The 25,675-nt window shown below is 45.5% G+C and overlaps 1 protein-coding gene across 5 annotated transcripts in view; it reads left to right on the top strand.

The window, feature by feature from the left end:
- DCLRE1C (DNA cross-link repair 1C) overlaps window positions 1-25,675 on the top strand; it is a 33,709-nt gene that overhangs the window by 1,135 nt on the left and 6,899 nt on the right. Inside the window, exons 2-11 of one of the 5 annotated variants that reach the window (XM_050936880.1) lie at window positions 4,584-4,635; window positions 9,894-9,978; window positions 15,305-15,364; window positions 16,047-16,102; window positions 17,740-17,841; window positions 19,047-19,119; window positions 21,583-21,723; window positions 22,365-22,466; window positions 24,658-24,794; window positions 25,182-25,236. In XM_050936880.1, coding sequence (XP_050792837.1) covers window positions 4,584-4,635; window positions 9,894-9,978; window positions 15,305-15,364; window positions 16,047-16,102; window positions 17,740-17,841; window positions 19,047-19,119; window positions 21,583-21,723; window positions 22,365-22,466; window positions 24,658-24,794; window positions 25,182-25,236 — 863 coding nt within the window. Of the gene's footprint in view, window positions 1-4,583; window positions 4,636-9,893; window positions 9,979-12,766; window positions 12,793-15,304; window positions 15,365-16,046; window positions 16,103-17,739; window positions 17,842-19,046; window positions 19,120-21,582; window positions 21,724-22,364; window positions 22,467-24,657; window positions 24,795-25,181; window positions 25,237-25,675 lie in introns of those variants that run through there. The other 4 variants (XM_050936881.1, XM_050936882.1, XM_050936884.1 and 1 more) reach the window with 4 other exon arrangements.

The raw sequence follows: 25,675 nt of genomic DNA, 5'->3' as shown, positions 1-25,675 counted from the left end.
GCCTCCCTGTGTGGGGCTGCTTGCTACCGCCCCCCCCCCCCCCGCCGCCTCTCATTTCCCCCGGCCTCCCTGTGTGGGGCTGCTTGCCACCCTCCCCCCCCCCCGCCGCCTTTCACTTCCCCCGGCCTCCCTGTGTGGGGCTGCTTGCCACCCTCCCCCCTCTGCCGCCTTTCACTTCCCCCGGCCTCCCTGTGTGGGGCTGCTTGCCACCCTCCCCCCCCCCGCCGCCTTTCACTTCCCCCGGCCTCCCTGTGTGGGGCTGCTTGCTACCGCCCCCCCCCCGCCGCCTTTCATTTCCCCCGGCCTCCCTGTGTGGGGCTGCTTGCCCCCTCCCCTCCCCCCGCCTTTCACTTCCCCCGGCCTCCCTGTGTGGGGCTGCTTGCCCCCTCCCCTCCCCCCGCCTTTCACTTCCCCCGGCCTCCCTGTGTGGGGCTGCTTGCCACCCTCCCCCCCCCCCGCCCCGCCCCGCCGCCTTTCACTTCCCCCGGCCTCCCTGTGTGGGGCTGCTTGCCGCCCTCCCCCCCCCCCCGCCCCGCCGCCTTTCACTTCCCCCGGCCTCCCTGTGTGGGGCTGCTTGCCACCCTCCCCCGCCCCTCCGCCTTTCACTTCCCCCGGCCTCCCTGTGTGGGGCTGCTTGCCACCCTCCTCCCCTCCCCCTCCCCTCGCCTTTCACTTCCCCCGGCCTCCCTGTGTGGGGCTGCTTGCCCCCTTCTTCCCCCCTGCCCCCACCACCTTTCACTTCTCCTGGCCTCCCTGTGTGGGGCTGTTGGACCCCACTGGGGCCGTCCTTAGGATTTATGGGGCCCTGCGCAGTATTATTATATTGGTGCCCCAATGCGCCATTGAAGGCTGTCCCCAGCCAGCCCTGCTGACCCATGTGTCGCAGGGGCACAGCCCCCGCCCGTGGACCCCCAGAACCCTCCGCCCCATTGCTGACTCACACCGAGCTTCCTGCGCAGGCAGTGGCTCAAGGCAGGCTTCCTGCTGTCACACGGGGGCTGCCCCACAGCCCTCCTGCAGCCCCTAGCCACTCCTGGCTCACCACGAGCGTTCTGACAGGAAGTGCCAAGCAGTAATAACAACAATAATACAAGTGTGTGTTTGTGCACGTGACAGAGTGTGTACGTATGTGTGTGTGTGACTGTGCTGAGGAGTGTGTGACAATCTGTACTGGGGGACTGACTCGTGAGGGGCAGAGTGTATGTGGGTGTGAGAGACTGTGTGTGTGTGTGTGTGTGTGTGTGTGTGTGTTAGGGAATTGTGAGAGACAGTGCACTGTCACTTTAAGTCCCCCCCCCCACTGGAAGTTTTGGTCCTCGTGTCCCGCCCTGGACCGGGCCTGGCCCCCACCAGAGACTGAGCAGGCAGGCAGGGTACCAGGCAGCAGTGGGCCTGGTCACTGCGCCTGCTCTGGTCTCCTGGGGGCTGGAGCCCTTGGCCATCTGGCTGAGGAGCATGTGAGGGAGAGGTTGGGGTTGGGGAGATGCCCACCTGCCCAGCACAGGGAAGGGGCTGGAGATGAGAGGAGTCCAGCTGTGGCCAGGGAGGGGAATGATGCCCCAAATTTTTGGGTGCCCTACGCAGCTGCATATGCTGTGTGTGCTTAAGGACAGCCCTGGTTGCTGCCCCATTCCTCCACTTTCCCGAAGCCTGTCCGTGTGGGGCTTTTGGTCGCTGTCCCACTCCTCCACTTCCTTGTGGCCTCTCTGTGTAGAGCTATACCACTTTGCTACAAAGTTTGCCCCAAGTTCCTCCTACCCCAGGACTGTGCTGCAGCCCCTCTCTCCTATCATGTCCTCTCTGGGCTAGTTACGCTGCCCACCACCCCAGCTAGACTAATTTGAAGGGTGTATTATTGATAACCAAGTAAATACAGCTAATGCGAAAGTAGAGGTAAAATGTAACCAGGTGTATCAGGAATGGAAAACTGAAAATCAATTTTCCGTTAGAATGCTGCAGGATATAGTGCCAAGGTTTTATTTTTTTTAAAGAAACAATCATACTTTTTTTTCATGCCATGCACGAGAGTAACATGTCATTGTATCTAAGAGGACATTCACACTGAATACTGTCGTAGCCATAGATTTTCTACACCTGATTGGGGAGTCACTCTTTTTTTTGTTTTTTATCTTCAAGGGGGTGGAAATTTCTCTGCTTCCTTTGTGTAACAAACTTCTATAAAGATGTATACGCTACATCAGTGGTTCTCAAAGCCAGTCCGCCGCTTGTTCAGGAAAAGTCTCTGGCAGGCCAGGCCAGCTTATTTGCCTGCCGCGTCCGCAGGCTCAGCCAATCGTGGCTCCCACTGGTCGCGGTTCACTGCTCTAGGCCAATGAGGGCTGCGGGAAGCGGCGTAGGCCGAGGGGTGTGCTGGCCGCCCTTCCCACAGCCTCCGTTGGCCTGGAGCAGCGAACCGCGGCCAGTGGGAGCCATGATCGGTTAAACCTGCAGATGTGGCAGGTAAACTGACCTGGCCCACCAGGGGCTTTCCCTGAACAAGTGGCTGATCGACTTTGAGAACCACTACACTACATACTCCTGAGGGCATTCTGTGCCAAAAAACAAACAAATATTCTGCACACAATATTTTAAAATTCTGCAAAATTCTTCACGTTTCATTTGTCAATAAATAAATGCAGAGGCTTCAGCATGGCAGTGGGGAGCACAGGCCACTGGCTGCACAAAGGTGGGAGATTACCCTGCAGCCTCCCTGCCCCTGGGACACAGACTCAGTGGTGAGGCTGCACCCAACTGTGACACAGCACAAGGTCTGGGCCTGCTCTGGAAACACCCTGGGGCCCTGCCTCTCTGCGCCAGGCACACCAGGTGTGGGGTAGGCACAGGGCCTTCCCTAGCTATTCTGGGGCCCTGCGCAGCACCCCTGCAGGATGTGTGTGTGGGGAGGCCCAGACCTCAGCTGAGAAGGAGCAGGGGGGCTGTTCCCAGGCCTCTGCGGGGTGGACCCCAGGCCTCTGTGGGGGTGGAAGGTGGGTCTGGCTTGGGAGGCAAGGGGGAACCACCCCCCAGCACTCACTGGCGGCGCGGCTGGGTCTGGGTCTGCACTTCCTACTGCCGGTGAGTGCAGGCCCAGCCATGCTGCAGAGCTCAGGGGAGTGGGGCCAGGGCTGGAGCAGCACGTAGCTGTGCAGGGCACCAGGAAATTTGGGGCACCAAATTTCCTGGTGCCCTATGCAGCTGCATACTTTGCGTATGGGTAAGGACAGGCCTCGGTAGGCAGAGTCAACCAGGCAAGATCCAAGTGTGGAGGGGCTCAATGTGGGGTGATCCAGGTGTGGGGTGAGAGGATTCTGTTTGGGACAGTCTGAGTGCAGGCACCTCAGTGGGGGCGTACTGGTGGGGATCTGGATGTACAGAGGCTTGTTGTTGGGAGGGGTTCTGGGTGCAAGGGCAATGGGATACTGCAGGGGCTTCTAGGTGAAGGTGGTTGGGGCTCAGTAGAGGGGTCTGGGTGTATGGGTCTAAGCGGGGGAAGGGGAGGAGGCTGGGGGAGTGGAGCTTGGTGTGGTGCAGGTCTGGGTGCAGCTAGTTGGGGATCAGTGGCATGGGAGTCTGGATGTAGGGGCTCAGGGTGGTGTCGGGGGTGGGGCATCAGGGTGGGGATTTGAGTGCAGGGAGCTCAGTGGGTGGTGGTCTGGGTGCAGGGGTGGTGGTCCGGAGGCAGGGGGTCTGGGTGAAGGCGGGTTCCAGATGCAGGGGTTGAGGTTCAGTGAGGTGGGGTTCGGGTATGGAGGGGTAGGAGGATTCTGGATGTACTGGGTGAGGCTTGGCAGGGGTGTCTGGGTATGGGAGATCCAAATGCATGCTGGTTGGATGGATGGGGGAGTCGCTCCCTGTACAGAGATCCCTCTCCCCACAGCTGAGGAGTGATGGGGGGCCGGAAGCAGGGGAGGATGCTGAGCTTCCTGCAGCTGGGGGAGGTTGCTGGGAGTAGGTCTGACACAGCCTCAGCCACTTCTTGCAGCGGAAGAGCAGCTTATCCCGGCTCAAAGTAGGAGTCATTGGCTGGGGTGTCTCCAGCCCCACAGTGACTTACCTCTCTGCTGGCTGCTCTGGGTGCCTGAAATGATGTACTTGCTTGACTGTTCTTACAGCTTCCCTTTGCTTCCTTGTCAGAAAGTCATTTTTCTGTGGGTAAGCAAAGAAATCTGCAGGGCATGAATTCTGCGCATGTGCAGTGGTGCAGAATCCCCCCAGGAGTAACTACAAAACGAGACTACTTTTTATAAATTCATCCCCCTTGTCATTGTTTCTGTCTGTCATGTTTATTTTGGGGCTTCAAACTTACGTGGGACTGTTGGAGAGAATAAGCATTTGTAGAATAATGTAGTGAGCTTGCAACTGCACAAGGGTTTGCCTTCATGGAGCTCATTGTAGGATCAGGGCCTGGGATTGTTAGCTCTTCACAGGACAGGAATCATAGTCTCTTATTTTACTGTGTAGCATTATGCTATAAATAATAAACCTACCTATGATTTTTTTCTATTACTCTTAAATGTAAAAGTTGTGATATATGGTAACTTTTAAAACAAAATAAAGTTATGAACTTTGTATCTTACTGTTAGATCACATGAAAGGGCTGAGAGCACCTTCCTTGAAAAGAAGACTGGAGTGCAGGTAATGGTTTACACTCAAGTAATATCATTGGAACTTGTCCCTGAAGTGCTGGGGAAATTCAAGTCTACACACTTCATTTTTATCAATAAACTTTTCTTAAAAGATCAGTGGGACCTGGAGACAAACCCACTGCTGTGATTTTTTTTTTTCTCCTAGCACTTGCTCTTGCCATATGACAATTTCCTTTTATTTCTCTGCCAAAGCCTACCCCCACCCTGCTGTACCTGAAACAGCTGTGTTCCTACTTCTTTGATCAAAGTGTGCAAAATCTCAAATACTACACATACAATGTTGTAATTGGGTAGAAAAGTGTATTACATATTAGAGTAGTGTCCAGAAGCTCTAGTCACGAGTGGAGGTCTCATTGTGTCATGTGCTGTGCAAACACACAGAGTAGACAATCTAATTTAAAACAAAACACCATAGGTATAACAATCTGAAGGAGGACGATGATGGTAACAGGAATATAGGTGGTTGCATAGCCTACTTATGGGCTCAACTTGCTGTTTCTGAAGTTTTTTTTTTTTTTAACATCTGTGAATTATATGTAAAATTGGCTTCCACACAAACAATCCCATCTGAGTGCTGATTAAAATCTTATCACATCATACGTTCTGCATGTGGCACATGGTACAATTTCTAGATTACTTTTATTTGAGCTCTAAAACAATCTATTGGTTTGTATTTTGTATCCCTTTCCATATAAAGGTAGGTGTGTTTGCTACTAAGTCCCACAGTATCATATTCAGAGAGGGAAATAATTCTTAAAATGGCCTAAATACCTAAACATGTAATCACTTCTAAGGTTGGGTAAAAGTGGGTGCTGGATCCCATTTGGAATCTCCCTATTCCAGCGATATAAAGTTTCAAGCCCTGCAGGGTTGTTAGATAACAGACTTTAAAGTTGTGAATAGAAAAGCTCTCACTGGACCAAGATGGAATCTAGCTAAACTAATTCTAGATATGACCCCACCTTTTCCACGTGGACTCCCTACATGGCAAATCTGGTTCCTCATCATATTAGTTCAGAGTAGGTCAGTGCAGAGTTCTGATGGGAGTCTAGATGACGTTACGGTCTGTGAAGGTGGTTGAGTATGGGGAGGGGACTGGGATTCAGGTCCACCTCTTAGCTCCTGCTGGTGGTGCTGCTGCTGCAGAGGAAGTGTAGTAGTTAGGGAGGGTTGGGAGAAGTCAGACAACAGTATACGAAGTTAGTAGGGATAGATGATGTGGTGATGTTACCAGGGTCCAAAGGCAGTGATATCCTTTGCCTCTTCCTGCTGGGAGTTTCTGGGGATCTGGACCTACTCCCATGGGACATCGCTATTTTGCCAGCCCACGTGGCCCGGGGGAAGGAGTACATGCAGCTTCGTACCAGTGGGATGTCTGAGCAGATACCTCTGTGTTCTAGAGTGGTGGCCCGGGCTGAACCTACCCCACTATTGCTGCTCTTTGGTGCTAGAAATCTCAAGCCTGCTTGGATTGGGTGTAGTTGTTCCCCGCTCTCGTGGGGAGCCACATCAAATGTAACCACTTACTAAATTATATCTTCAAGACAATCATCTAAAAATTTCACCTGATACCACTGCAGTTATCTACTCATAACTTTTTTCACTATCAGCTAGATGTGGGCCAGGATCCACGCTCCAGATATTCCCTTTGTATTTCTAAAATGACAAGCTAAACTTTGGATCCTAAATTCTCTCAAATTCAGCAGTTCAGAATCCAGATCTGAATCTGAAGGTTGGGTTGGTGTGTTTGGATTTGGCCCATTAAGGAGAGGGGAGTGAGCTGTGATCTCTGATCTAACTCCAGACCATTTAGGTTCAGATTCATGCATAAGAACGGCTGTACTGGGTCAGACCAAAGGTCCATCTAGCCCAGTATCTGTCTACCGACAGTGGCCAATGCCAGGTGCCCCAGAGGGAGTGAAGCTGACAGGCAATGATCAAGTGATCTCTCTCCTGCCATCCATCTCCATCCTCTGATGAACAGAGGCTAGGGACACCATTCTTTACCCTTCCTGGCTAATAGCCATTTATGGACTTAGCCACCATGAATTTATCCAGTTCCCTTTTAAACATTGTTATAGTCCTAGCCTTCACAACCTCCTCAGGCAAGGAGTTCCACAAGTTGACTGTGCACTGTGTGAAGAAGATCTTCCTTTTATTTGTTTTAAACCTGCTACCTATTAATTTCATTTGGTGACCCCTAGTTCTTGTATTATGGGAATAAGGAAATAACTTTTCCTTATCCACTTTCTCAACATCACTCATGATTTTATATACCTCTATCATATCACCCCTTCGTCTTCTCTTTTCCAAGCTGAAGAGGCCTAGCCTCTTTAATCTTTCCTTGTATGGGACCCTCTCCAAACCCCTAATCATTTTAGTTGCCCTTTTCTGAACCTTTTCTAGTGCTGGAATATCTTTTTTGAGGTGAAGAGACCATGTCTGTTCACAGTATTCGAGATGTGGGCGTACCGTGGATTTATATAAGGGCAATAATTCTCTATCCCCTTTTTAATGATTCCTAACATCCTGTTTGCTTTTTTGACCGCCTCTGCGCACTGCGTGGACATCTTCAGAGAACTATCCACGATGACGCCAAGATCTTTTTCCTTACTCATTGTAGCTGAATTAGCCCTCATCATATTGTATGTGTAGTTGGGGTTATTTTTTCCAATGTGCATTACTTTACATTTATCCACATTAAATTTCATTTGCCATTTTGTTGCCCAATCACTTAGTTTTGTGAGATCTTTTTGAAGTTCTTCACAATCTGCTTTGGTCTTAACTATCTTGAGCAGTTTAGTATCATCTGCAAACTTTGCCACCTCCCTGCTTACCCCTTTCTCCAGATCATTTATGAATAAATTGAATAGGATTGGTCCTAGGACTGACCATTGGGGAACACCACTAATTACCCCTCTCCATTCTGAGAATTTACCATTAATTTCTACCCTTTGTTCCCTGTCTTTTACCCAGTTCTCAATCCATGAAAGGACCTTCCCTTTTATCCCATGACAGCTTAATTTACGTAAGAGCCTTTGGTAAGGGACCTTATCAAAGGCTTCCTGGAAATCTAAGTACACTATGTCCACTGGATCCCCCTTGTCCACGTGTTTGTTGACACCCTCAAAGAACTCTAATAGATTGGTAAGACACGATTTCCCTTTACAGAAACCATGTTGACTATTGCTCAACAGTTTGTTTTTCTACGTGTCTGACAAATTTATTCTTAACTATTGTTTCGACTAATTTGCCTGGTACCGACGTTAGATTTACCGGTCTGTAATTGCTGGGATCACCTCTAGAGCCCTTTCTACATATTGGCGTTAATTAGCTAACTTCCAGTCATTGGGCACCAAAGCTGATTTAAAGGACAGGTTACAAACCTTAGTTAATAGTTCCGCAACTTCACATTTGAGTTCTTTCAGAACTCTTGGGTGAATGCCATCTGGTCCCGGTGACTTGTTAATGTTGAGTTTGTCAATTAATTCCAAAACCTCCTCTAGTGACACTTCAAATCTGAGGAATTGTCACCTACAAAAGCTGGCTGAGGTTTGGGAATCTCTCTAACATCCTCAGCCGTGAAGACTGAAGCAAAGAATCCATTTAGTTTCTCTGCAATGACTTTATCATCTTTAAGCGCTCCTTTTGTATTTCGATCGTCAAGGGGCCCCACTGGTTGTTTAGCAGGCTTCCTGCTTCTGATGGATTTAAAAAACATTTTGTTATTACCTTTGGAGTTTTTGGCTAGCCGTTCTTCAAACTTTTCTTTGGCTTTTCTTATTACGCTCTTGCACTTAAGCTGGCAGTGTTTGTGCTCCTTTCTATTTGCCTCACTAGGATTTGACTTCACTTTTTAAAGGAAGTCTTTTTATCTCTTACTTTATGCTTACTACTGTCTCCAGTAATGTCCTGTGTTCCCTGTTACCAAGGCAACAGGGCAAATTTTGGCCCTTCCCACTCTATCACTTTCTCCCTCCGTATAAGACCTGGTCTAGACTACAGCATTAGGTGGGCGTAAGGCAGCTTACATCAACCTAATTGTCAGTGTACACACTGCAGCCTTGTTTCCACCAATGTAAGTGCCCTACTACACTGACATAATTTCACCACCATGAGCGGTATAGGGCTTATGTTCGTGTACTTCAGGCAATGCAGTCCTTGTAGACACTGCCTTACTTGCATCTGTTGGCCATCATTCTTGTCACTTTCACGTCTCTTCTGAACCTGTGAAATTGACAAAAAAGCTGGCTCCTGGCTCCCCAGCTAGGCTGCTGCCTGGTCTCCACTGCAAGCTGGGCTGCTGCCTGGGCTTCCCATGAGGAGACCTGCTGCCCTCCTGGCTCCCCATTCTGATCTGGGCTGCTACCCTGGCTCCCTACTCCAATGCAGGCTGCTACGTGGGCTCTCAGCTCCTCACTCCCCACCAGGAATGGGGCAGATGCACCGGGCTTCTCAGCTGAGAAGCCCGGTGAGGCTGCCCCTTTCCCAGTGGGGAGCTGCATGCAGAGCTGAGAGTGGGTGGATGCTCTCCTGGTGAGGATGTGCACCACCAACAGAAGAAGGGCAGTGTGGACTAGATTCATATAGGGCATATCTACACTATAAACTTAAGTGTGAGTGGAATAGCAATAGACACTTTCCTGGAGTGCAAATAAATAATGTCTACTGTTTTGCCATTGCCTACCCTTGCAATGATGTATTTTAAATAGGCGAATGTCTCATAGCCATTTGGTAGTCCACTGCTAAACTCTGTTGTTCCCTAGAACTCCAGTTGGGCTTAAAATTTGGTAGCTTACTTGATCCCTTCTTAAAAGTGAACTGAGAAGCTCAAGAAAGGCGATTGAGATCTTGCAGTTTTCTCTAAAGCCTGGAATGGTGTAAGGAACTACATTCCAGTGCTTGAATTAGGTGTTTGTGATAGTTTATCAACTATTCCAGGAAAGTATGGGGACCTTTAAACTCAGATCTTGACAGGTAAGAAAAGGAGGAAAGGATTTTTTTTAAAGCAAGTATTTGTAAGTTTAGACACTTCTTAGAAAGACCCACACACCTGCTGGAGTGACTCTGTTTGACTCCAGGCTGTGGCAGGACAGCTTCGTGAACTCTACTGCTTCTACAGCTCTGTTACTCCCCCTCTAACTAGGAGAGAGGTCCAGAGGCTATGTGGAGTGGCACATGCCACTTGATAGTTCCCTGTTCTTTATTTTGAAAGCCTTATTGATCTACTTTCTTCTCTCTGTGCAGCCTGAAAGTTCACTTGTACTGTTCACCGGTAACCAAGGAGTTGCTGCTGACTAGCCCGAAATACAAGTTTTGGGAGCATCGCATTGTAAGTTAACTTTTTCACATTAAAGCCAGTGTCGTTAATTGTTAATCAGATCAGACTTTGTATTTTTCTGTATGGTGGATTTGGGGAGGAACAGTGTACTCCAAATTGTCCAAAGCAACAGTCTTTAAGTGGTGGTGCTGCTGCCCAGTTCTACAATGTTCTGTGGCTTTAATTTCCACACATTCCATCCCCTCTCAGGTTATGTCTGCACTGCAAATTACTTTGGTATAAGTTATATCACTCGGGGTGTGAATAAGCCTCTTCCCTCCCCTCGAGCGATGTAAATTACACTGACCCTAAGCACCAGTGTAGACAACGCTGTGTCAGCGGGAGAGCTTCTCCTGCTGACATACCTACCTCCTCTGGCGGATGCTCTCCCGTCAGCTTAGAATGTCTTCACCAGAAGTGCTACAACAGTGCAACTGCACTGCTGTAAATGTTGTAGTCTCAGCGTCTGTTGTATGCTCTTCAGAGCAGCACGTTTATGTCTATTCAGCCAGTAGTCCTATCTTTCTCTCCACAAATTTAGCAATTCTCTTGATTTTAGAATCATAGAATATCAGGGTTGGAAGGGACCTCAGGAGGTCATCTAGTCCAACTCCCTGCTCAAAGCAAGACCAATCCCCAGACAGATTTTTACCTGTGTTCCCTAAGTGGCCACCTCAAGGATTGAGCTCACAACCCTGGGTTTAGCAGGCCAATGCTCAAACCACTGAGCTATCCCTCCTCCTCTTTTAGTTTCTCTTCCTCTCCTCTGAATGTGATGTGTCCTACCTTCCTGTATTTCTGCAACTCTCTCTCTGCCCTGATTTATTAGTATCTCTTCTTTTACTTCTCTCTTCCTCTTGGTTTAAGGTCTCCTTTTTTGTGTATGGGGAGGAGGGGGGGGAAGAATCTTTGAGGGAGTACTATTTCCCTCCTGCTTTTATAATGTCTTCCTTCCAGCCTCAAAAACTTCATCTCATGATGCAAAATCACCCCAGAGCCTAATGGTCTCCATGAATTTAGCTGTAAACAGAGTGAATATAAACACTAGTCATTGAGCAAGTGTTGGATTATATAAATGTGACCTACTTGCAGTTCGTCTTTTCAACATGGCATTTAGCTACAATGAATGCTCATCACACTGTCTAGATGGTACTAGTCTTACTTTGTACTTGTATGAACCTGTATTTTGTAAGCTCCTCAGACAGGGATCCTGTTCTTATATGGCAAATGCTACCTTTTGTAAAGTGCTGTAAAACCTCCTGTATTGATCTTTATACCTAAAGTATTTAATATGGTATTTTACATATTTCACAGCATTGCATGAAGTTCCATTTAGCTTTCTGTAACACTTTTATAGAAAGTTTTGTTTGTATTACTTTGACTTTGTGTATCTTCAGTAATCTACAAACAAAGGAACTTGGCAGCATACTAATATGAGGGTGAAGTATAGGGTTTTTTATTCTACAATCTACCTAGCGTTGTGGGTTTTGAAAGTATACTGTACTAGGTTCTCATTTTTGAGGAAAGTAAGTTTATAGAAGGTCATTTGAAAGTTTTAGTTTTTGTGAAGATTGCTGTGTTTCTATGTAATATGAGATTATACTTGGAGGTTTCCTGTAGTGCTACATATTATCCTGATCTTCTGATTTTAAAACATACATGTAATGATAGGAGTTTTATAGTTGCACCTTCTAGATTTGCGTGCCTGAGTTCACAAATTAAAATAGTAGAAGAGTTGTAGATGTTGTTGCCTGTAATGACTTGCAGTGATATAGTGAACTGTACAGCTAGAGCCCTGTGTGGATATAGAATTCGTATCTGCATCTGATCCATGATCTGCAAAAATGATCCACGTATATCTGATATGAAGCAGGTATCTGCAGATTTGCAAGGCTCTCTGTACAGCAACTAAATCAGAAAGTAGTTAAGTGGGTGTCCTGTTCATGAACTTTGTCTCATAATAAATGGTAGACTTTCTGTTTGCGTCACTGTGCTTTACAATGTAAAGCTGATTAAAACTGGGTTGGTATTCATTAGAGTAGGAGAGGAATTCAAAATGCCAGCTTCTGTCTAAATAATTTGTTATGATTTGCAATCTGAGCTTGATGAGAAGTCTGTGAATGTGAATAAGATATCTAGAGAGCATCTTTTGATCTGTTGACAGCTTAAAATTAAAATTGTCAAGAATATGGCCAGAAATCTGTCACTTACCTATGAAAGCAAACTTCCTTTTGCTGGTCGTAAAACCATTCTTCAGGAAATTTAGGTGCTAAACTTAGATATCTGATAATTCCAGTGGGAAATAGGTTTATATCTGGAATGAAATATTCCTAACCAATGTTTGAAACCCCACTGCAGCATGTACTAAGTCATGAGAGTAGCAAAGTGAAAACTGATCAGCCTGTTTTAATTGTCTACGCTGAGTGAAGTGCAAAAAGCGTATCGGTATTAATTATAGTTTTTAAAACTTTTGATAGTCCAAGGTGTTGTGAATTTCACTTCTTGTGGTGTTAACACTACAAAAGTGACACATAGCTTTTGTTCCTTACATATCAGCTCTTTGCATTTTTGCCATATGTAGCTACATTTTGTGGCTAGGTAATGTACAAGTTTGATACATTTCTATGAGTTTTGTTTCTCTTGGCTAACTAGCTGCAAAATCCAACACCACAGCTCTGAGATTCTCATCACAGTCCATATTATTGATGTACACAAACCATTAAATATTAAACTGTAAGATATCCATGCCTTATAGACTCAAAGAGCTCACTCACTATCTCTTCAGCTTAACAAAGAAAAGGCAGAGGGGTGACTTCATTACAGTCCGTAAGTACCTACATGGGGGAACAAATGTTTAATAATGGTCTCTTCAATCTAGCAGAGAAAGGTATAACACAATCCAATGGCTTGTAATTAAAGCCAGGCAAATTCAGATTGGAAATAATGTACATTTTTAATGGTGAGAATAATTAACTACTGGAATTGTTTACCAAGGGTCATGGTAGATTCTTCTTCACTGACAATTTTTAAATCAAGATTGGATATTTTTCTAAAAGTTCTACTCCAGGAATTATTTTGGGGAAGATCTATAACTGTAATACAGGAAGTCAGATTGGTCCCTTCTGGTCCTGGAATCTTTGACTCTAATTGTTATCATAACAAGCCTAGAGTGCTCTGTAGACTGGTTCCTTAGCTAAGAAACTGGGATATCAAGTTTTGCAGCTCTTGCATGAAGGGATGATGACCCCACTCTTCCTGTCTTCCCCCAGTGTTGGGTTTTTATCCAGTAGAGACCAAATGATCCTCTCTGCTTTTTGGCAGGAGAAGGTGAAATGCTTGGAAATATTCACCAGAACTGAACAGAAAATTTAAGGGTAGGAAAGGAGCCTAATTAGCAGTATCTTTCTCCCCATCAGTAGTTCAGGGGGGCTTCTATATGGTACGGTAACTCCTCACTTAAAGTCATCCCAGTTAATGTTGTTTCATTGTTATGTCGCTGATCAAATACTCGTTTAAAGTTGCGCAATGCGCCCTTACAACGTTGTTTGGCACCCGCCTGCTTTGACCACTGCTTGCAGAAAGAGCAGCCCGTTGGAGTTAGCTGGTGGGGGCTTGGAACCAGGGTGGACCGGCAGCCCCCGCATCAGCTCCCTGCCCCCCTATGTTCCCTGTGCAGTAGCCGCCCAGCAGGCTATCAGTTGCCAGCAGTTCAGCTGTCCCTCCCCCCACTGCCATGTACTGCTCCTGCCCTCTGCCTTGGAGCTGCTCCCGGGAGCCTCCTGCTTGCTGTGCAAGGCTGGGGGGAAGAGGGGTGCTAATGTCAGGGTGTCTCCCTCCCCTCCTTCCTTCCCCCCACTCCTTTACCCCATCCAGTCATCTCCACAGAGCAGGGGGACATGACAGGGCTCAGGACAGAGGGAGCTTGCTGGCAACAGCTGCTGTCTCAATTTGCTGATCTGCTTGAAAAGGCAGTGTACTTAGTGTGTACAGTGTTAATTTTTTTGTTTAAAACTTAGTGTGTGTGTGTGTGTGTGTGTGTGTGTGTGTGTGTGTGTGTGTAGTGAGAGTCTTTTGTCTGGTGAAAAAAATTTCCCTGGAACTTATCCCCCACCTATTTAGAATAATTTTTATAGGGAAATTGGATTCTTTTAACACTGTTTTGCTTAAAGTAGCATTTGTCAGGAACATAACTACAGCATTAAGCGAGGAGTTACTGTATGTTAGTTTGAAGCTCCAAGGGTATTTGGAAGGAGGATGGGGCAGAATAGGGGGGTAACTCCTCTCCGTGGCATCTCTGTGTTAAAATGCAGAAAATCCAACAGCTTGCTGATTTCTGAAAAGCTGCTTTGTGGCTTCTTCCTTCAGGGATGAGGGGATGGATTCTAGGAATCAATGGGAAGCTAAAGGAAGCTGTGCTGATGTAGTGGTGGTCATGATACAGAGAGACATTTCCTTCACGGGAGAGGCTCAGGATCTGGGGAATTTCAATATCACTGGGCTGTGAGGGCTGCACTCCCTGTCTTCTCCACAGGAAGACATACCTGCCACACCCAATGACATGATGATGCTTTGGAAGCCCCACAGAGTTCTCAGAGTAACTTGTTGATGCCTCCTGGATTTTCCCTTTAGGGAATGATATGGTCCTTAATGCAGAAGAACAATAAGCCACTCTCTGTTTCCAGCTCTTGTGAGACTTGTGATCAAATCATGGTTGTTTATATTGAAGCCCCACCACTTGGAGTCATATTACTTTGTGAGATGCTTAACTTTTATTGTCAAGTGTGCTTCTAATCTGCAGGATTGAAGCTTCAAAACATGTCCCCAATGTGCGTTACAAGTTAAAAGCCCACAAGAAATGAAGAACTGAGTCATTAAAAAACAAAATCCCAAGCTTATCTCATGATTTTTTGGGGGCAGGGGATAAGTGGGAGTCTGATTCATGTTTGTGCAGGTTTTTTTTTTTTTTTTTTAAACACTTGTGGCTGGTGTCATTGCTTTCTCAACCAAAAATAAACCATATGATAGTGAGAAAATCAACACAACTTCTTAAAAATGTTGGGATCTCAGGTTTAACATTGATCCAGGTGTGCTCGGCTTAGTTAGCCTCTATCCATTACATATTTACAGTTGTCAGAATGTATTTTTTTTAATTGAAATTGAAAATATGTGAGTGTTTGGGGAAGTTTTATTTATTTTCCTTTTTCTGCAGACTTGGATTGCTTGCCCCGGGCACGTAGACGTTTAAGATGTCTGTGGCATTAGCCGACACCTAGATATAATCATACATCAGATACAATGTGAACTACATTTTATGATGCATTTTTTCTGTTTGTTGTAGGTTGCCCTTGAAGTTGAAACTCCAACTCAGATTTCTTTACTCGATGAAGCGTCTGGTGAGGTAACCATTTCAAAACAAGTATTTTTAACAACCAATTTAAAGTTTTAAAAAATTTTAGGGTGATATTTAAATCATAAATGTCACTTTTTTTGCTCCCTTTAACTGGATAGAAATGAGATTCCAAAATGCTCCAACCCATGTTTAGCCACTTTAGAGACCTTTTCCCCACTGTGACCCATGTCTGGATCACTTATTCTCCCTCTCTGCTTAGTGTTGTTCTGTCTTTCTCTCTGCTGTATCTGAGGTCTCCAACCTATTCCTTCTTCTCTCATGATTTTTTAATTCATGAGTCTTCATTGCTTCTTAGCTCATTTCAAGGCTGGTTGAAACATAAGCGCATGCACACAACACTTTGTCCTGCACATCCCATGCAGGGCAAAACAATGTGTTTTGAGATTGGTCCCTCAGTAAGCAAGTTCTGAGGGCACAAGGGAGAAGGGGAGTATGATTTGTCCTAGAGCATCTGTGGGAGCTTTAATTGGCTGCTTGGAGTTGCCCGGAAAATCACTGCCATACAAGGTCTGAGACCAATGTACGGGGGAAGACACCCTCACTTTTCCAAGAGCAGTTGAAGTGGCTACATAAATCCGTACACTCTGATCATTGTCACTTCCAGCGTCACCAATATTGTCCCACAGACTGAAACTAACCCTAACCTGTTAAAATGTCTCTTGATTTCTAGAAAGAAGATATAGTGGTGACACTTCTACCAGCTGGTCACTGCCCAGGATCAGTCATGTACGTGCTTTCAATAGATTCTGCATATTTTTAAATGTCCAGAACAGTTCTTTGTAGAAATAGATTCTATTTTTCTAGCTAGAAGAAATTAGTGAAGATTAATTACTAATACTTACATTTATTATTAATAGTATTATAGTTGCACCCAAACACCCCCTTCAGGATTGGAGCAGCATTATGCTGTGTCAGATCTACAAACATAAAGAACCTTGCTTTTTCTACTGGTTATATGATATGTGTATTGCTAGGAGCATGTTACTTTGCAGTTGCTATGTTCTGGAACCATTTTTTAGTAACCATTTTTTTTCCTGTGTGTGTTTTTATCTTTTAGCAGATGCACTTTAGCTTTGGTTTGGAAAATATGACCCTTAGGAAATCAATTGGGAACTTGCATCAGTTGGTTTCAATTACCTAGTTTTTATTTAAAATGTCATATTATGCTAGATAAAACTGTGGAAGCAGTTTCTGCATGCTGCCCTTTCCCTTCCCTTCCCTTCCCTCAGAAAGCCCTTTTTAATTTCTTCTGTAAACTTTATTAATAGGGCCCTACCCTCCCTGTGATTTCAATGAGAGTTGAGGAATTCAGCACATCTTCAATCAGGGCCAAGATCTTTCTAGATTTTAAGGCCAGAAGGAACAATTGTGATCATCTAGTCTGACTCCTGCATAACATAGGCCACAGAATTCCACCCAGTAATTCTGCACCAGGCCCAGTAACTAGTTGAGCTAGACCATGTCTTTAGAAAGGCATCCAATCTTGATTGTTCAAGAGGTCAAGTAATGCAGACCTTTTTACTTGGTGAATTGTTCCAATAGTTAGTTACCTTCATTGATAAAAATCTGTCTTATTTTCAATTTGAATTTCTGTAGCTTCAGTTTACATAACTAGGTTCAGCGGCTGGGTCTGCGAGATGAAATAGCCCTCTAGCATCAGATCTATTCCCTAGTTAGATATTTCTAGACTCTGATCCTATATTAAGCTTCTTAAATCTTACTGCAAAGCACAGTTGACATCAGGGGTGTTTGCTTGGAAAAGGATGGGAAATTCTGGCTACTACTGAAAGAAAGAAAGGATACTTTTTAAACTGTTGTTTGGTTTGTGCCTGGGTATGTTCTCTAGTTTTTCCTTGTTAAAAGATTTTTCATTTGTCCCAGTGAGGTGGAACACACTTTTTTCCACTCTGACAAATAAGTATCTTTCAGGACTGCAGCAGTATTTAAAAAAGCAATGCAAGAACTTAGTAAAATAAAGCATCCTCTGATGCAGTGTGATATTAAAATTAAACAACAAGTTCATTTTAAGTTTAGCTTCTATGGTAAATTTCTGGGACTGGTGGCTACAATATGCACCTGAGCCCAAATTCTATCCCTGCTAATACCCATGCAAACCCCATAGTTTACAATGAGGTTGGACATGTGTGAAAGCAGACTTCGATTCACTGGGCCAAATTTGGTATTTCTGTAATTCAGTTTCAGTGAAATTACTGCAAGGATAAATCTGGCCCATTACCTTTACTGCATGATGGGCTTTCTCTGAAACTCTGCATTTGCACAGATTTCTCCAAATGAAATGATCATGGAGCCCAACAATTGCAGGACTTTGAGTTACTGTAATTAACTAGTGCTTTTATTTCTAGGTTTTTGTTTCAAGGCCAAAATGGGACTGTACTTTATACTGGAGATTTCAGACTAGCAAAAGGAGAAGCAGCCAGAATGGAGCTCCTGCATTCGGGGACCAGGTAAAAAATTCATAAAAAATCTTAAATTATTTTTTTCTGGCGAGAGCTCATCTGGATGTGAAATTTAGAAAGACTTAGAGACTCGCTAGTCATAGACATTCAAGACTTATGACATCTTTTTCCTTTGGCTCCCACATAATTTGTGGTTTTAAAAACGTAGTCCTTAGCAAGGTGTTTCCCTGATAATTGACTCTCAGAAATCATTTCTAATGAGTCCATATTCCTCTTAATCAGTTGTTCTCAAACTTTTGTACTGGTGACTCCTTTCAGTTGTTCTCAAACTTTTGTACTGGTGACTCCTTTCAAATAGCAAGCCTCTGAGTGCGACTCCCCCCCCCTTATAAATTAAAAACACTTTTTAATATATTTAACACCATTATAAATGCTAGATGCAAAGCAGGGTTTGGCATGGAGACTGACAGCTCATGACCCCCCCATGTAATAACCTCACAACCCCCTGAGGGGTCCCAGTTTGAGAACCCCTGCTCTTGACAAGGAGGTGGCTTTCACAGGCCTGAAAACTGCTGCCACAGAAGCTAGTTTAAAAAGATCACTGTGTTAGTACTGTAGGAGTCTACAGAAGAATCTGAAATAAGACAGAAATCTAACTTTGCTGTGTTGTAAAATGTACTAATACAGTTACATGTATTGGAATCTGAATTATGGCTTTTTAAAAAATTCTTCAATTACCTTAATGTATCAAACCTCTACCTCTGTGATTTTGATAACAGTAATGTTAATGACAGGCTTGCATGTGTTGAAGAAAACATAGGAAATCTCAGCATTTCCCAAATCACTGTATCTTTAAAATCACTAATCGCTGTTTCTGTATTTACAATCTGTGTGTTTATATTGCACTTACAGGCTGAGATTAGCAGTTTCCCCAATGACATAAATACCACCATAAGTAATAGTGCAATACAAGATCTATGTGTTGCATTGCTTTTCTAATATCTATTTTATATGGAGTTTGGACTACAATATTGAAGAATTGCTTGTACTCTTGCCCAATCTGTGGGCAATTAACTTGTGTTACTATAATCAGAGTTTAGAATCTGGCCTCTTGACTCACCATTTTTCATAATGAAAATTTTTTTTTTCCATTTTCAAATAGACAGAAATTTCTGACTAGATCAGTCAATGGGGCACGCCTGGGTATCGCAATGCAGTATTTGATATGACAGTATCTCAATTCTCTCTTTCAGAGTGAAAGACATTCAGAGTGTATATTTAGACACCACGTTCTGTGATCCCAGATTTTATCAGATACCAAGCAGAGTAAGTTCAACTAAGCTTTAGCTGGAGGCACATAGAATCATAGACTTTAAGGTCGGAAGGGACCATTATGATCATCTAGTCTGACCTCCTGCACAATGCAGGCCACAGAATCTCACCCATCCACTCCTGTATCAAACCTGTGTCTGAGCCATTGAAGTCCTTAAATCATGGTTTAAAGACTTCAGGGTGCAGAGAATCTTCCAGCAAGTGACCTGTGCCCCATGCTGCAGAGAGAGGCGAAAAACCCCCAGGGCTTCTGCAATCTGCCCTGGAGGAAAATTCCTTCCTGACCCCAAATATGGCGATCAGCTAAACCCTGAGCATGTGGGCAAGACTCACCAGCCAGCACTCAAGAAAGAATTCTCTGTAGTAACTCAGGGCTTGTCTACATCAGAAAGTTGCAGCGCTGGTGAGGGAGTTACAGCGCTGCAACTTAGGAGGTGTACACATCTGCAGGGCACCACCAGCGCTGCAACTCCCTGTTTGCAGCGCTGGCCGTACTCCCGTTTTGTCTCGGGTGTAGAGGATCCAGCGCTGGTGATCCAGCGCTGGTAATCAAGTATAGACACTTACCAGCGCTTTTCTTGACCTCCGTGGAATAAGCAGGTATCCCAGCATACCTGAGGAAGCCTCTGGTAATCAAGCTGGTCTCCTTCCCCGGCTTGCTCTCGCGTTCCCCGAACCCCGAGCAAGCAGGTCTCCTTCCCTGCGGTTTGCAGGGTGGTTCCGGGAACGCGAGAGCAAACCGGGGAAGGAGACCAGCTTCGCCGCGGTTTGCTCTCGCGTTCCCCGAACAAGCAGGTCTCCTTCCCTGCGGTTTGCACGGTGGTTCGCGGAACGCGAGAGCAAACCGCGGCGAAGCTGGTCTCCTTCCCCGGTTTGCTCTCGCGTTCCCCGAACCCGAGCAAGCAGGTCTCCTTCCCTGCGGTTTGCAGGGTGGTTCGCGGAACGCGAGAGCAAACCGCGGCGAAGCTGGTCTCCTTTCCCGGTTTGCTCTCGCGTTCCCCGAACCCGAGCAAGCAGGTCTCCTTCCCTGCGGTTTGCAGGGTGGTTCGCGGAACGCGAGAGCAAACCGGGGAAGGAGACCAGCTTCGCCGCGGTTTGCTCTCGCGTTCCCCGAACAAGCAGGTCTCCTTCCCTGCGGTTTGCACGGTGGTTCGCGGAACGCGAGAGCAAACCGCGGCGAAGCTGGTCTCCTTCCCCGGTTTGCTCTCGCGTTCCCCGAACCCGAGCAAGCAGGTCTCCTTCCCTGCGGTTTGCAGGGTGGTTCGCGGAACGCGAGAGCAAACCGCGGCGAAGCTGGTCTCCTTTCCCGGTTTGCTCTCGCGTTCCCCGAACCCGAGCAAGCAGGTCTCCTTCCCTGCGGTTTGCAGGGTGGTTCGCGGAACGCGAGAGCAAACCGGGGAAGGAGACCAACTTCGCCGCGGTTTGCTCTCGCGTTCCCCGAACAAGCAGGTCTCCTTCCCTGCGGTTTGCACGGTGGTTCGCGGAACGCGAGAGCAAACCGCGGCGAAGCTGGTCTCCTTCCCCGGTTTGCTCTCGCGTTCCCCGAACCCGAGCAAGCAGGTCTCCTTCCCTGCGGTTTGCAGGGTGGTTCGCGGAACGCGAGAGCAAACCGCGGCGAAGCTGGTCTCCTTTCCCGGTTTGCTCTCGCGTTCCCCGAAACCCCTTGAAGCCGCCCAACAGCGCTGCAGTGTGGCCACATCTAACACCACTTGCAGCGCTGGTTGCTGTAAGTGTGGCCACTCTGCAGCGCTGGCCCTATACAGCTGTACTAATACAGCTGTAACAACCAGCGCTGCAAAATTTTAGATGTAGACATGGCCTCAGATCCCACCCTATCTAACATCTCATCACAAGCCATTGGGCATATTTACCGCTAGTAGTCAAAGACAAATTAATTGCCAAAATTAGGCTATCCCATTATGCCATCCTCTCCATAAACTTATCAAGCTTAGTGTTGAAGCCAGATATGCCTTTTTGCCCCCACTACTCCCCTTGGAAGGCTGTTCCAGAACTTCACTCCTCTGATGGTTAAAAACCTTCGTCTAATTTCAAGATAAAGCCATTGATGTAATTAATAAGTGTTTTTGTCTTTTTGTATAACTTTTTTAAACACATTATCTAAAACGGTGTTTCTCAACCTTGTGCTGGTGACCCCATTTGGACCCCTCTTCTCTTCCCCCCCTCCCCCCCCCCCCCGCTGCCCACCGCCCCCCAAAATAGTGATACCGTACCTTAAACTCAGGGCTCTGGGCTGAAACATGTACATTTGCTTTGTGGAGCCTCCTGTGGCATGGGGCTCAAGGCTACTGCTCTGTTTGTGACCCCTGAACACGCCCTGGGACCCCTTTGGAGTCATGACCCCCGAAGTTGAGAAACACTGATCTAAAACATTTCTGAAGTCCAGTGACTTGGATACATCTACAAAGTTAAACACACAAACTTTTCTAACCTTTTTAGGAGGAATGTTTAAATGGGATATTAGAGTTAGTGCGAAGCTGGATCACTCTGAGTCGCTATCATGTTGTATGGCTAAATTGCAAAGCTGCCTATGGATATGAATATTTATTCACAAACCTCAGTGAAGAACTTGGAGTCAAGGTAACACTTTCATAATAACTGCTTTATAAACAGAACCTCAGTGCTGATTGTGCGCAGTATACTGACCTGGAAAATGAACATTCAGAGGACTTCTGCAGTGTCTGAAAGGTTTGCACACTTCCGTTCACTATACTAATGATAACCTGGTAAATGAGCTTTTGTGGTGCATAGTAACCATGCCAACTAAACCACTTCAGTGGCTGCTATCTACTCAGACTTCTGGGTTCTCCAGTCAGAAGTTCATTCTGATTCTCCAAGAGACACATTCTACTCTTTTACCCTATGGCAGCCATGGAATGCCCTGTAAGGAATTCTATGGTGGGCAGTTGCCTGGGCTACATATGAGAAGTAAGATCCTGATATTGATGGGCAGTTGATGTTACTGAGCATGTTCAGGGAGTCCCTATCCTTCCTAGAATATACAGTATCTACCTGTTGTAGACATTAGCCAACCATGTGCCAAATCCTTAGCTCTACTTCCCTTGTTGATAATGTCTGAGTAATTGACCATTCTCCTTTTCTTGGTCTCTGGTAGTGTTGCTGGTAGCAGATTTACTCCTGATGAGTGGTTATTGATATAGTCCAACTCCAGATTGTTAAATGCATGAAGCTACTTACAAGACTAAATATATTTTCTTTAGGTCCATGTGAACAAACTGGACATGTTCAAAAACATGCCGGAAATCCTCTACCATATTACCACAGATCGGCACACTCAGATTCATGCATGTCGACATCCACGGGTGCGTATCATTTTGTAAATCAACTGTGAACTTTATTTTTAAAACGAGTGATTGCAGACACTAATCTTTACAATATTAACCTTCTCAAGCAGAGAGTTCCCCAAGGAAGCTCAGAGTGGCAATACGGTACTGAGGGGAGTAAAAAGTTGAGCCAGTAGTTACTGGACTAAAGTAAAGGAAAAGTTAAACAACAAAAAAACTTAATTTCATACTTAAAACCTAGCTGTGATACACCTCTACCATGATATAATGCAACCTGATATAACACAAATTCAGATATAACGCAGTAAAGCAGCACTCCGGGGGGGCGGGGTTGCGCGCTCTGGCGGATCAAAGCAAGTTCGATATAATGCAGTTTCACCTATAACGCGGTACGATTTTTTGGCTCCTGAGGACAGCATTATATCGGGGTAGAGGTGTAGTTCCAGGGAGTATCCAGAGCTGTGAGGCACCTCAGGAAACCACCTGCCTTTAGCATGAGGGAGCCTTGTTTGTGCCTGCTGGTGGTCAACTCCCCAGCTCCACCGGTCACAAGCAACACAAGCACTTCCCTCGTAGTCTACATAGGCTGTGCTCTCGCGCTCTCTCCCCACATTAGCAATAGATACACTCCAGCCATCAAACCCTCTCCAAGCATCTTCCTGGAACATCCAGCCCCTGAACTTTCATAGTATTCCTGGATCTGTGGCTTCCAAAAAACAGTCCACCTCAGCTAACCACTTCCATTCAGATCACCACACTGCTTACCACACGACACTTAGATGTGTTTATAGTGAAATCAAGTAGAAGATTATTTAACAAACCACAGAGATTCAAGCAATAGCAGGTAGACATAATTAGAAACAAATGATTACACATAAAATAAAATCATAACATGCGTTTTAGAACACAGACTTAATTAACTAGATGCTGTCATGTCTTGTAGCATAATGCTTGTGCAAAGTCCTTCCAGTGTTACACAGCCAGACTGGCTTTGACCCTCCTTTCATAAGACAAACAGGCAGTTAGCTTGTCTCCTTGGTGAAGAATTCAGGGTGTCTCTTGATACTGGTAGACTTATCAGAACAATCCTTTGTCCTTATTCCTAAACAGGACACCCCTTGCTGATCGTTTCTTCCTGTGGCTTTCCTTTCTTGTTGATTTTGCAATCTCTTGATTTAGCCTCAGGCTCAGTATACAAATAGACATATGTGGTGAGGCGGTATAATACACATATGACCTGACAGGGAGATAAGCATCTGTTACCACCTGCCCAAAAGGCATGTTGCTGAGGTATGTCACCTGCCTTAATCCCAAGCCCTTAACATAATTTTTTGTATAGATGCATAACTTCTTAAATATTATCTGTATATAAATTCTGCAATGAGTATGACTTGTAGGCTGCTGGCTCTCAACTGAGATCTTCCATGCCACCTTTTGGTGAACTAATATGCGTATATCTGATCCAGGGGATCCTTGTAAAACCTTTTGCACTCCCTATACCCTCTGCCAGTTGGCACCAAGAAGTTCCTAGTGTCACTAGTATCTAGAATAAAAATCCCAGTTTCTGGAGGAGGAAGACCAAATTCAGATTAAACGGGGGGGGGGGGGGGAGGAGAGGGTTTGGGAGGTTAAACTGTTTATAGTTTAAGGCCAGAAGAGATCACCAGATCATCTAGTCTGACCCCCTGTATGTTAGGCCACCAACACCACCTAGTATCCACACGCTAAACCCAACAATGGAAATTGGACCAAAGTATACCACAGGAGACTGAACTATTGTAAGCCAATGCACATAAAGCAGAATATATGATTACCTGTTCTATGGCCAAGTGGTATATGAGTGCAGTTGCTCAAAAAGCTCTTGACCCTCAGAGCCAAGTAGAGCATCTTGAAGCTGAAGTTCAGAACTGGAGGAGGATAGATGGGATTACATAGCCTACAGGGTCATTGCAGGCAGGGCCCAATACCACATCTGAGGAAGCCAGTCTGATAATGGGAAGGAACCAAGATGGGATAGAGAGGACATAGTCTTTCAAGACTCTCATTCCAGTAGAGGTGAAGGAGGTTAGTTGGAAGGTTGGTCTGGTCAGGTATGGTATTGCTCATGTTCCCATACAAATTGTACGTTAAGACATAGTTAAATGACATAGGGATCGAAAGGGCATGATTGTATTGCCTCTGTTTTTCATTTGACACCCTTATCTGATAGGATGATGACTATCTTCGAGGGAATAGGTTGCCTTGTGGAATGATGTCCCAAAATGGAACCCCTTTACGTATAATTGGTGTCAAACCTTCCACAATGTGGTTTGGGGAGAGGACAAGAAAAACCAATATAATAGTAAGGTAAGCAGAGTATTATCAAGGCATTTGGGCTACGAATAAAAGTATTATTTGGGTGCTCACTAATGCTTTGCCTGAGTTGTGCACAGCTATTTAGTCCTCTCTGGAATTTGAAATAATTCCAAAAGTCAACTTAAACTGCAGGTGAAATAAGTTTGGCAATTTTGAGTTTGCTTATTGTAGTAGAATGTGCTTACATAGCAGTTAACTGGTGAGTGCTCAAAGAAGTGCAGTTGAGGGTGCCTGTTCAGTATCCACTTTGCTGTGCCTTAAAATGGATTTCCTCAGAGCACACTTGTTTACCCTATAATTTGAGTGTTCACTTACTGTTAAGAAACTTGCAACTACTAACTGGAAAAGTAAGATTTATTTTGCCATGTCTCTTTATAGGACTGGGGAGAGTTCATACAGAGCTTGCTTCTCTTTTCATTCCTCTTACAGTGAGGTATGTACAACGGTGTTTGCTTCAGGAATGAATGTTAGAAGTCATTTTTGTTCACTTTAGAATAGGGGTTGTTGCGTTCTGACTTGTCAAGCTTTGGTACAAGTTGTCTGGTGATGAGAGAGGGACAGTGTGTTGAAAAGGTAGGGATCGAGACACTGTAAAAATAACCTTGCTCCAACATAGTTGTGGCAAGCCCATGATGTAATCCTGCCTAATACCTGGGCTAACATCATTTATCTAGCAGTTATCTATGATTAAGAACCATAAGGCCATACTGGGTCAGACCAAAGGTTCATCTAGCCCAGTATCCTGTCAGGTGCCCAGAGGGAATGAACAGAACAGGTAATCATCAGATGATCCATGCCCAGTCGCCCATTCCCAGCTTCTGGCAAACAGGCTAGGGACACCATCCCTGCCCATCCTGGCTTATAGCATTGCT

This window comes from Gopherus flavomarginatus, chromosome 1 (genome assembly GCF_025201925.1).
Source record: "Gopherus flavomarginatus isolate rGopFla2 chromosome 1, rGopFla2.mat.asm, whole genome shotgun sequence".
Lineage (NCBI taxonomy): Eukaryota > Metazoa > Chordata > Testudines > Testudinidae > Gopherus > Gopherus flavomarginatus.
The sequence above is the reverse complement of the archived record's forward strand: the minus strand, read 5'-3'. Positions and strand labels throughout refer to the sequence as shown.